Source organism: Heliangelus exortis, chromosome 10, assembly GCF_036169615.1.
Source record: "Heliangelus exortis chromosome 10, bHelExo1.hap1, whole genome shotgun sequence".
Lineage (NCBI taxonomy): Eukaryota > Metazoa > Chordata > Aves > Apodiformes > Trochilidae > Heliangelus > Heliangelus exortis.
The window spans coordinates 12,852,683-12,865,694 of record NC_092431.1 but is presented as its reverse complement, the minus strand read 5'-3'; the positions used below and the strand labels follow the sequence as shown (position 1 = coordinate 12,865,694).

Genomic DNA, 13,012 nt, shown 5'->3' with positions numbered 1-13,012 from the left:
TAATGTCCTTCACCAGAACCTTTTTGTCAGTACAAAGTCACTAGTACACCTCTTCTTATTGGCTCTACCACCACCTGAGTCAAAAGTTGTCATAAATACACTGGAGGAACCTCCTGGACTGTGCATGCCGGGCTATGTGGCCTTCCCAGATATCAGGGTGATCGAAGTCACCCAAGAGAACCAAGGCCTGTGATTGTGAGGCTACTCTCAGCTGTCTGTAAATCACAGAATCACAGAATGGTTTGGGTTGGAAGGGACCTTAAAGCTCATCCAGTTCCAACCCCCTGCATAGGAAGGGACACCTTCCACCATCCCAGGTTGCTCCATCCAACCCCATCCAACCTGACCTTCAACATTTCCAGGGGTGGAGCAGCCACAACTTCCTTGGCCTACCTGTTCCAGCATATCACCACCCTCAAAGGGAAGAATTTCTTCCTAATGTCCAACCTAAATCTCCCATCTTCGAGCTTTAAACCATTGGTTTAAAACTGAAAAGGGGAGATTTAGCTTGGACATTAGGAAGAAATTCTGGAACAGGTAGGCCAGAGAAGATGTGGATGCTTCATCCCTGAGGTGTTCAAGGCCAGGCTGGATGGGGTTTTAAGCAACCTGGTCTAGTGGGAGATGTCCCAGCCCATAAAGGGGAGTTGGAACTCGATGCTCTTTAAGGTCCCTTCCAACCCAAACTATGCTGTAATTCCATAAAATTGATGCATATATTTAAGTACCAGTATGATTCACAAAGTAAGCTATGCAGATTTGTTTCAGGAACAGAAGTTTTAAAAACTTTTTTAATTCTAAAAAAGCAGCATTAAAACATATATTTTTAAGTTCCTATTTAAGGATATGAGCCAATCTTTAACTACTATAATTTAAATACTATTTCTGAATTTTATGCAGTACATTATATACACAGAATTTGGGCTAGGCATGAAGTAGTGAAACCGGATGAGGAAAACCCAACAACAACAATAAGGGCTTCTGTTCAAAGAAAAATTTGCTTTGAGACTACAAGGACAGGAACATTCAGATACCATTATAGGCCATTATGTCATCTGGTTCTGATATGCAACAAAGAAAAACCTTCGTGTCCACATAGGACAATTAGTTCCTCCGTGCTTTCTCTTGTGTGCTCTATTTCAATCTTAACAGCCTATAAACCATGAAAATCCTCACATCCTTCTTCCCTCTCATGCAAGATGATGCAGCATTGGCAAGCTGGAGCAGAGAGCACTGGCACTTGTTCAATCCATGCTACGCACTACTTCAAGGAGTAACCCTACTAGCTGGATACCTAACTAGAGTTACATTTTTCCAGAAACAAAGGCAGTAAAGATTAAGAATTCTCTATAACAGTTGCTGAATTAATCTACACAAACTATCTTGGGATAGCAGTCACATTAACATGAAGCTACACACACAGTAAATTACTCCAGAGTCTGCTGTATAAATACCACCTTTAACAATGATTTCATATGTGCTGTAAATCACACCTTCTTGTAAGGTGCTACTGTATCTTCATTACATTTCCAAAGCTCCTGCAGTCGTACAGTGGGTTCACACAAAAAGAATTTTTTTTTTCCAAGATAGGACTAATATCTACACCTGACATCCCCTTAAAAAATAAAACAACAAAACCAAAACCAACCAAAAAACCCACCCAACCAAAAAACCACCAGCATTTGCAATGCAGCCAGAACTTGTTCTTCATATTGATCACTTAGGAAAGAGGTCATAAAGCAGCATCAGGCAGATAATGTTGAATCAGAAAACAGAATTTTTAACACGAAAAAAAATTCTATTTCAAAAAACCACAGGTTTTTGAGAAACAGGACATAGCAAGAAGAATATTAAAGATTGCTTATCTTGTTCTGACTTTTCTTCACCAAATATTTAAGCTACCGAGGACAGAAGCCTTTCCTAGATGGATTTTTCCTGTGAGACTTTTGGCTGTTCTTAAAACCTTCACTTTCTTTAAAGTGATGAATAACTGTAAGCCTGAATGATTCAAATATTGCACCATGTCTGTAATGTTCATTCTCTTCTAGCTAACCACAGCTGTCTGCATACAACACAAGGATACTTCCTGTGTTGTAGATTAGGCTGTGGATGTAGTTAGCTTAAATAACTTCTGCATAGTCCTCCAGCATGCATATTTACCTCTGTCCTTTCACTTGTCTGGCACATGTAATCTGTACAGATAACAGTTAAGAGAGAAGGATCTCTACATTAACACCATACTTTCTGCATTGCATTGATAACCCCACACATATCTCTTTCACTTGTTTTACTCCTTTTTTTTTTTTTTAATACACTGCAAAGTGGCTGCCCCAAGAGCTTAAAGCAGATAATCTGATGCCTGTACAGTAGTTAACATCCTGCTGCCTTGAGCCAACTTTACCTACACCCTACTGCAGTGAGTATGAATTTGATAGCTGATGCTGCCAGTACTGCAGATGCTTCTCTACAAGAGCTCTACTTTCCACTTGCAGTCAGTGCTCCCCATTCTTCCTGATAAAAACAACACAAGATGGAAGGTGAGCAGAGGAAAAGCTGATGGTATTACACGGTTGTGTTCAAGTTTCTGCTTCTCTTGACTGACTGCAATCAGAAAAGACTCTTTTGCTAAGAACAGTACACAAAGAAATAGACACAGAGTCAACACACCCCACTGACAAGTGTAGAAGAGGAAGCAAGCAAAGTATTTCCCTGTGTGGTTACAAAATACTTCCTACCACTTTATATAATATGGATTCATACACCATAGCTATCAACACAGCTGAATTTACTGCTGCCTTGGTCTCTTTTCCACCCTTCCGCTGGCACCGTTCTCTGTAATTTTTGCTATTGATTTGGCATTTTATTTATTCTTCTGCAGGCTATTCAAATTTATTTTAATACACCTCGAAAGGATCACACTGAAAAACTACTCAGAGGTTCAGAAGACATTTGTCTGACATTCTACTCCCATATTCTACAGCACTCGTCCTGGATATTTTCCATAAGGTTGGGAGGGGAGCCTGCCAAATACCAAACTAGGCTGCCAGGTGGCACAGAGTTGGTTTTTTTCATCAGCAACTCAAAAAATACAGCAGGCAAACATATTTCATCCGATATGCTCACAGGTCAAACCTGACACAGGGAAGCATGAAGCTGTAAAGTGAGTTCACTCTTTTTCAAGAAGCACATACAGCAGAATGAGAACATTTGATCCACCAGTATTTCGAAGTGGAATTGAACAGCTGGAGAGCCCCCAAGAGAGACATTTGCATTTCAATCTTTTAGAAAAATTTCAGGCCCACTTGTAAAACGTTCTTGATTTTTCCTCGACCAATCCATGCTACTGGAGGAACACAGATATAGACACAGAACAGAGGTATATCCATGTCTGTATAAGAGTGCAGAAGGACAGAAAATCTTCCCTTTCCAACTTAAAACTATCAGTCCCAGACATGTAAGAAATGCCATCCATGTCATATGCCCCCACGATTCTGAGATAGCACTAGGGAATAATCTTGGTGGGAGGGTTACAGATTTTTGGAGCCTCTAGCTTTCACATACTCAAGCTTCACTTTTTTCAGGAATAATGACAAAAAGCCTACTTTTTAATTAAAATTAAGCTCACAGTTTCTCGCATGTATGTGACCCGACTCCAGGGCATTAATAAATGTTAAAATACTAATCTCACAGACTCCAAGGAACAGTAATGTCAGAGGACAAAAACAAAAACAAAAAGTGAGAAAGAAAATGCAAATTCTTTAATGGTCATTTCCAGCGAAGTTTATGAAAATAAAAGGTGATCAAGGGCCTCCACTGAAAAGTCTGTAACTCAAAGTGAAGAATACAGCACTTTTTGGAAAAAAAATCCATCCGCCTTGAAGAGTAGTGAAGGTGAACTGTTAAAATTATGATAATTACAGGTAACTTCTGGAAAGCCTTTTTTTTCCCTGTATTTAGTTAACCACATGGCAAATAACTTTTGGATATATGCTAAAGCAAAAGCTCTCAATTGGGAAAATTTTAAGTTATTTTGCTATCTTTACACTTTCAAACACATATACCCAGTGCACACCATCTGATAACTACATGTACAATTCAGAAATTTCACACTTGAAAAGGCATGGTATTATCCTCATGTTACTAACTTACTAGGAACTGCAATTTTAATGCTTCCTTCCCCAAAATAAATAAAGAAATCAGGATGCACTTTGGCATTAAGCACCACTCTTTTTTGCAAACGAGTATAATTTAATTAAAAACTGTTGACTTACCACAGCATGTGCTATGTCTCATGTATTGGAAATGGTTCAAAGGCATCAACTTCATGCATGGGTTGCCATAGCTGATATTTGACACTGGCCTGCAGCTGGCAAAGGTATCTAATACTAGCCCTAAGAAAAAAAAAAACCACAAAACAACAGACCAAACCAAACCAAACAAAAAAACCAAAAAATAAACCAACACAACAACAACAGCAACAACAAAAAAAAAAAAAAAAAAAAAAAAAAAAAAAAAAAAAACAAAAAAAAAAAAAAAAGAGAGAGAGAAAGAAATATTTGAGGTTTATTTCTCAAGTCTGATAGACACAGAAAAATTCAGACAACTAAGCTAACCTGAAATGTCAGCATTTGCATATCATATAGCAATGACTTTGTATTTCCCTCTGGCAATACCATAAAACATCTGGTTTCAGGCATCTGTACAATAAAATTCCCTTCATCCATGCAAAGAAGAAAGGCTAGAAAGAGAGAACAATACAGAATGAAGAGTTGTTTAAATGGGAGAGAAGTGTTACAATTCTTTAAAATAAAATACACAGAAAAAAAAAATATATATATATATATAAAAATCAAGGCAGGCAGATGCTTGAGACCTCAAGTTTAAGGCTGATGAAATCGCAGGTGGCACTAAAAAATATAGAACTGTTCTAAAATTGTTACTTTTGTTTCTGTTCTACCTTTCTCAGATCAGATCTCAAATTTTTCCTAGGAATGAGGAAATTTCAGTGTAACAAGTTGAGATTTGTACACAGTCATCAGTGACTAATACCTGGGGACTTGACTTGTGACATTATGAACAGCTTTAAAACTGTGACATGGATTTACAAAGGCATAAGAAAAGGCCTGTGAACTGCTGCTGTTTATGAAATTAGCATCCTTATTAAATCAAACAACAAAACATGTTGACAGAATATGTTCAACTGACAAAGTGCCTGCAGCTAAGAAACTTATACAACCTCAAGAAATTGGCTAAAAAGCAAACTGTGTGGTATTAAGAAAGTGAATGAGAGGAGAGAACAATCAAGCATGTATCAGTGAGGTGTCTGATCACTGACCAAAATTGGGTAACTAGTATTAAGAAAGTGTTGCCCAAACCTTCTGCTTACCACTGCTTCAACAACATGTTTTCAAATAGCTCAGAAGTGAATTAAAAATTTGTAATAAGTTCAAAAGACTAAAAATCCTTATCAGAAAATAACTGCTTAACCCAGGAGGGCCCACTACACTTCACTGGTCTGGGAAAGGAGCTGCACATAGTGAGGCTCCCTGAAATCCCACTTCAAATAGTAGATTTCCTGAGTTATCTGACCTCTTGGTGTAGAATGCTGGTGAGGCAGCTATTGACTTGACTGGAAGGCTTTTCTGGACCTCCAGCCTTTAGTGCTTACTACAATGTAAAAAGCCAAAACACCCAAATTTTCCAGTGTTACCAATGTCACCGCTGTGATGTCAGCAAGCATCTGCACTCATGGTCATCAGCCTCTTTTCCTTGGACAGGTGGAAACCTACTAGCCTAAAAATACAACTGCTGCTTATGTCTTCCTTGCTGTAACAAGGGTTTTGACTCCCTTCTGTCCCATACTCCAGGCACAGTCTAGGATACCCTAATATACACAAAAGCTCATAATCACATCCCTTCAATAGAGATGAAGTTGAGAAGACCATTCCACTGCCACTAGTGATTTCATGAGCCAAATCCTTTGTAAAAAAATTTTCACTATATAAAAAAACCAAAACAAAACGCCAAAAACCAAGACTGTAAACTATCAGAACCTGAATTTCCTGACCTTCTTTTCTACCAATTAACCAAAACTTATGCTAGAGCTTGCTAACAAAGCTACGGGCTGAAACACTGTAAAACAACTCAAGAAAAGCTGGGTAACTTCTGCAAATGTGAACAAAAGACCTTTAAATTCCATCCCATCCCTTGTACTGCTTTTTATCTATCCTTTAATCTCACTATCACAGCATAAAAGAAACACAGTCCTAACACCTGATGCTTCACACTAACTGAAATTGTATGTTGCTTTCAGGTTTAGATCATCAGCTTCAGATGGTTACTTCAATAAAAAGATTTTTTGTTTCCATGACTTTTTCTTCAGTCTGCCTCCATGGATGGAGCTGCAAGAAAGAGGAACTTGGAGAATGCAGCATTTTTTGTGTTAACAGATGCCCTTTCATGAGGGTTATTTTTTCTTGCATGTGGCCTTTAAAACAGTAACCATGCAAGAATCATAGAAAAGGGTCACAGAATAGTAAGTGTTGCAAGATAGGTTATATTTATGTCCAGTACTGTGGTCCAGTGAAGTCTCCCCCTTGTTCTCCTGATAACAGAGCAGCAACTGTGGTTAATACTGCAATCACTAGGCCTTTAGTCACAATTGTGTGTGTATATATACATACATATATAGTAACAGTAGGGCTATTATAAGCTCAAAATGTAACCAGTGGGATGAGAGGGGCTATGGGTATAGAAACAATACAGAAATAGTATATTATTATTATTATTATTATTATTATTATTATTATTATTATTATTAATAATAATAATAATAATAACAAATAAATAAATAAAAATAAATCAAATTATAAAATAAAAATAATTAATAATAAATTAATATCTATAATAATATAGAAATAACTTAAAACTTTGTTTTGAATAATTTATCAACAAGCTAGTGATATTTTCTGTTATTCAGGATTGTCAAAAATACTGGGCGGCTTCTACTGAACAGTTTAAGAGACAGAACAGTTTAAGAGATAAATAATTTCACAGCTGGGGACCCTTCTTTCTCTGCCTTGCAAAACTTACTAAAACTATGATGTAGTGTGCAAAAGCACTCATCCCCAAGTGCTCACAAAAAGCCTCCTCAATGCACATCCGTATTTCTAACAATGAGAGGGACATTTTCTGATACCAAATCGACAAACAAGCAGTTGAAGGGAACTTCTTTTTCATGTTAAGTGATTTTTGCCCTTATCCTATTTAGGAAATCCCCATAATCCTAGCACTCCTACACAAAATCATTACAACAGGACCCTGAGTAATTATGTGAACTTGGAAACAGCAGGAGAGCAATGCTGAGAGTCATGGAGAAAGAATATCATTTAATAGCTGAGGTCAAATCACCCTTGTAATTCACATCTGTGTCCCCATAAGAGAAAGTCCTTAGCTGAACAAATTGAAAAGGTGTTTTTCTGTGCCACTTTTCCTAGTAGGAAGAGTAAGCACACACAGAAAAAAATACAAATCCAGAGTGTTCCTGGCTAGTAACAGCAATGTTCTGAAAGAAGGTTAAAATACCAGAGGTTTGGTGCAGTCCACTTTCCACAAGGCAGAAGAACCAAAGATAAGTTTATACTGCCAACAACAAATGGGCCTGCGCAGTACCAACACCTCTCTCCTTTTCTGAAGCTGGTTTTGCATGACAAGCTCTGTGTCCTCCAGCAAGCTGATTTCAGGCTTCTCTTGATCATTTACAATAGATTAGTTTGCATTTTCCTCTTTAAAAAATTCTACTCTATGCCATCCTTTTCTTCAAAATTTGTATTTCCACACAGTGCTGGTTTGTCTTGAAACAAGTCTGGCAAAACTCACAGTGAGCATATCAGAGGAGAGAAAAGCTGCACTGAGGGTATCCTGAAGCTATGCAGCAAAAAGAACCCATGTAAACAAGCTTACACTGAGTACACAAATGGTGCGAAACACGCTCTTTGTGGTTCACTGGAAGCACCTCCTGCTTATTAAAGGATGTTGTAACTCTCTATTATCCAAGTCAAATTTGCATTATTTCTAAGAAGGCCTCTCTGCATCTCAAAAACCAAAATAAAAAACCCCAGACAAAACAAAAAAAGCCCAACGCATTTCTCTCTGTAGCAATAGCTTTTCTGCCATAGGATCTCCCTGCAAAGCAACATTGACAATCTGTACATGCTGCAGTGAAATCAATCTCTTTTGTAAAATAGCTACCCTGTAGGTACCATAAAGACTACTAAATGTCTTGGTGGTTCTGTAGGACCCAATAGGCAGAACTAGTCGTTTGCATCTTACAGTAATGCATAAGAGTAATTATTACCTTAAAATACCACTTTCCTAAAAACAATCCCCACCCCCAAATTTGCCACCATTTGTCAAACCCTGCTTCTCCCCACACATACTTTTTTTGTTTGGTTGTTTTTTTTGGCATTCAATCACTTTGTAAAATGCTAAGACTTACATCCTTTGGATATTCTAGTAGTTTATCGTTATCCTATCTCCTCTTTTTTGTTCTTACAAATTCAAATTTTATATAACTCCAACTGGTCTCTATATATCACAAAATGCACTTATTTCTTATAAATTGCAACTAATGACACCTCCTTCCCCCAGAAGTCTCCAGGTAGCATTAGAGGTGAAAAGGCTAAGGAAACATTACTGTTTACATGAGCCAGCTGGTAAAGCACTATCCCACTCCTGACCATAATGTGCCATTGCACTGCTCTCACAATCACCAGCAACCTAAAGCACCCAAACAGAAAAGATCATACGCACCCAGACACAGGAAAATTATGATTTTCTGGCCACAAAATGTGCAGCTGCAGCCTTCTTGCTTCAGTTAGCATTTTAATTCATTCACTTGTCTCTCCCTTCCTCTCTCCCTGTTTTTTTAAACAGCAATCAATATTCATCACCCCACCCTGCAAAAGCAATTAGTCATAAAATATTAGAATCAGCACCTACCATTCCGTACTTGATAGCTATTCTCCTTGTCCAGAAACCTTTCGCCCAAACTGCGACTTTAAGTGGTATTTCAAAATCACATTCCAAACAGTGCCAAGGACGATGGGCTATTTATAATAATAAAATTTTAAAAAATCGAAGATGGGCAGTTGGATTCAAGGTAAATCAACGTTTTCCTTTAAAAAACAAAATAAAAGCCTGGGGGAGAAGACAGAGCAGAACAGCAGAAGGGGAGGCAATATGTCTGATAATAATGAAATGAAATAGAGGGGAAAAAAAAGAGTGGCTTGCTGAATCACGCTCTCTCACTGCCTGGAAACCATTGTGCAGTGTGATGCTGGCTGTACCATTGTGGAACGTACCAGAGGAAACAGGCAGAGAGCTTGGGGAATGGGGCTGCTATGGCAACTGAAAGGAGCACACATGACGTCAAAGCCCACAGAGGTCTTGCAGGGGGAGGGAGAGAAAAGTCTAATCTGCAGCCACAGCCATGGTATCTCTTGGTGAATCAGGGGATGGATAAAGCAGACTGTAAAGGGAAGCTGAATAGTCTCCTGTAGCACTCCCCAGCAGCAGCAGAGTATATGCAGCATCGGGGAGCTCATCATTACAGAGAGGGTAGTAACAGCCATGGGGATCTGCTCTTTTGTTTGCATTTAGCTGCAATACAAAGGTATCAATGACCACCACCATAAAAAAACCAAACAAACAAAAAAACAAAAAAACAAAAAAACAAAAAAACAAAAAAAAACCTTGAAATTAAGTTTTGTGCTCAAGGATGAAAAAAAAATTAAAATCACAACACATCTCCTTCACAGCTATTTAACACAGATATCCAGGCAGATGCTGCTCACATGAACAAGCAATGAAACTCTAAGAATGCAGTCCCTTAGAAGCCCAAGGAATGGCTGGAGATCTCCCCATTAGCAGTATGCTGTGCCCACTACCAGAATGCCTCAAATCCCCAAACCTAAAATTTGCCACTTCTGAACGTTCTCATTGCACAGAGGTACTATTGCATTTTGAGCTCACCGAACCAGCAGAGCTGGTGATGACTGCTCATGTCCTCATACTGAAAAGTTACAAAGACCATATTTCTTCTTCATGCATCACACTGCAGGATGTCTTCTCTCTTCTGACATTATACAGCAAACAAGGTACATTGAACTATACTGCCATGAGGTTTGGGCAGGGATAAGAGCTAGCCAAAAATATGGTGAAATACAGCCTTGCTGAAATACCTATCTTGTTTGAAAACCAAACCTTCGTTCAGTACATCAATTATCACAGAATCATAGAATTGTCAAGGTTGGAAAAGACCTTTAAGGTCAACACATCCCATCCAAATGTCAACATCCTCCCCTCCCCCAGTATTAAAAAAATAATGATAATAAAACACCTACCTATATCACCATGACCACTAGAGCATATCTTGAAGTGCCCCTACACAGATTTAAATACCTCCAGGGCTGGTGAATCCAACCATTCCCTGGGCAGCCCATTCCAGCACCTGACTCCTCTCACAGTAAAAAAATTCTTCCCTTTATCTACCCTAAGTCTCCCCTGACACAACTTCAGGCCATTTCCTCTGGTCCTGATTTCATTATTTACTTGACAGAAGAGACCAACACCCACCTCCCTATGACCTCCTTTCAGGTAGCTGTAGAGCCCAGCAAGGTCCTGCCCTCCTCCAAACTAAACATTCCCAATTCCCTCAGCCTCTCCTCACAGTCTTGGTCTCCAGACCCTTCCCCACCTTGGTTGCCCTTCTCTGAACTCACACCAGCACCTCAATGTCCTTCTCGTGGTGAGGGGCCCAGAACTGAACACAGCACTCAAGGTGCAGCCTCACCAGAGCTGAGTACAGGGGCACCATCACTGCCCTTCTCCTGCTGGACACACCATTCCTGATACAGGCTCTCTCTTGGCCTTCCTTAACCACCTGGGCACAGGTGGCTCATATTCATCTGGCCAGCACACTGCTGGCTCATATTCATCTGGGTGCTGAACAACACCGCCAGGTCCTTTTCAACTGGGCAGCTTTCCAGCCACTCTTCCCCAGGCCTGTAGCATTGCCTGGGGTTGTTGAGGCCAAAGTGCGAGACCCAGCACTTGGCCTTGTTAAACCTCATAAACCATATATATATATATATATATATATATATATATATGTATATATATAAACCATATAAACCTCATAAACCTCAGCCTTGGCCCACTGATCCAGCCTGTCCAGCCTCAAGCCGACCAACACTTGGTGTTGTCTGTAAACGTACTGAGGAAGCACTCAATCCCCTCATCTAGATCACTGATGAAGACACTGAACAGGACCAGCCCCAAAACTGAGACTTGGGGGAGACCACTGGTCACCAGACATCAACTGGATTTAACTCTCTTGACTTCAACTCTCTGGCCTGGCTTCTCTGGGAGGATGCTGTGGGAGATGGTACCTAAAGCTTTACTCCAGTCCAGGTAGACAACATCCACAGCTTTTCCCTCATCCACTAGGTGGATCACGTGGTCATAGAAGGAGATCAGGTTGGTCAAGCAGGAGCTGCCATTTCCAAACCTACGCTGGCTGGGCCTGATCCCCTGGCTGTCCTGCACTTGCCATAATTTTCCAGGCACTGAGGTCAGGCTGGCAGTTGCCCAGATTCTCCTGCCTGCCTGTCAGTGTGTCACACTGGCAAGCTCCCACTCATCTGGGACCTCCCCTGTTAACCAACACTATTAATAAATGATGGAGAGAGGCTTGGTGAGTGCCTCTGGCAGCTCCCTCAATTCTTTGGGGTGGATTCCATCTGGCCTCATAGCCTTTTGAGAGTCCAGGTGCTGGAGCAGGTCCTTAACTGCTTCTTCCTGGATGAAGGGCAGTTGTGCTGCTCTCCATCCTTATCTTACAGCTCAAGGAGCTGCATAACCTGGGGATGGTTGGTCTGACTAATGAAGACAGAGGCAAAGAAGCCATTAAGTATCTCATCCTTGGCTGTCATGTTCCCCCCTGCAGACATTCACACTGGCTCTCTTTTTATTGTTAATGTATTTGTAAAAACTTTTTCTGTTGTCCATTATGACAGTGGCCAGACTGACCTCCAGCAGGGCTTTTGCCTTTCTAATTTTTTCTCTGCACATCCAAACTATACATCTGATCTTACCCTGAGATACTTTCCCTTCTCCCAAAGAAGATAAACTTCCCTTTATTTCACAAGTCCCAGCAAAAGCTCCCCATACAGCCAGGCCAGTCATCTTCCCTGACATTTTGTCTTAGAGCACATGGGGACAGCCTGCTCCTGCATTTTTAAGATTTCCTTCTTGAAGAGCTGTGAGAGTCTGACCTCACTGATTTGAAGTTGTCTCAAAGGAGCAATTTTAAAGTGAATAGCCCTGGCTAGGGTGGAGGACCTGGCTGGCCAGAGCTCAGCAGAGGGTGACGCCTCGGGATATGATAAGACCTACTTGGTAGAGCCTTCAATGCTGGGTGGTCCCTCCAAGCATGACTAAGCCACCTTGATTGTACTTGCGAAGTACCTGGCTAAGGGGGCTGGAACAGAGGAGGAGTGGCACCTGAAAGAAGATAAGAATTGATGACTGGGTGGAGGACTACACCCTTCTGCTCCCTTCTGGGCAGCCTGTCTTCTAGTGAACCTGGCTGAATGAGAGCTGCCCCTTTGGAACAAAAGGGACTCAGGGGCTGTCCATGATGTGGCTGTGGTCGTCTCTTGACCCACCGCCGTTCTGCACCAGACCCTGTCCAGGATCAGCGCCACCCTGAAGAAATTTGCTGGACAGCTGGACCCCTGAAGTCTGCCCTCCCGAAGTCCCAACCTGCCTCCTTCACTAAGCATTGAGAACTTAAAAAATTTTATAGTCACTAAGCCCAAGATTGTCTCTAGCCACCATGCCTCCCACCAGTCCCTGTTTATGAAAAGCAGATCTAGCAAGGCACCTTCTTCAGTAGCCTTGCTTACCATACACTCAAGGAACCTCCTAGCCTGTCTCCTCTGTTAAAATT

At 40.6% G+C, this 13,012-nt stretch overlaps 1 protein-coding gene across 10 annotated transcripts in view; it reads right to left on the bottom strand.

The window, feature by feature from the left end:
• Positions 1-9,706, bottom strand: part of MAPK10 (mitogen-activated protein kinase 10) — a 106,598-nt gene extending 96,892 nt beyond the window's left edge. For 5 of the 10 annotated variants that reach the window (XM_071753604.1, XM_071753599.1, XM_071753603.1 and 2 more), the window contains exons 1-2: positions 9,001-9,703; positions 4,272-4,391 (exon numbers count right to left, since the gene is read on the bottom strand). Coding sequence is in view for 3 of the 10 variants with exons in the window: in XM_071753594.1 (XP_071609695.1) it covers positions 9,001-9,003 (3 nt within the window). In the remaining 7 variants the exon portion in view is untranslated. Of the gene's footprint in view, positions 1-4,271; positions 4,392-9,000 lie in introns of all 10 variants that reach the window. The other 5 variants (XM_071753600.1, XR_011727764.1, XM_071753594.1 and 2 more) reach the window with 5 other exon arrangements.
• Positions 9,707-13,012: the final 3,306 nt, after the last annotated feature.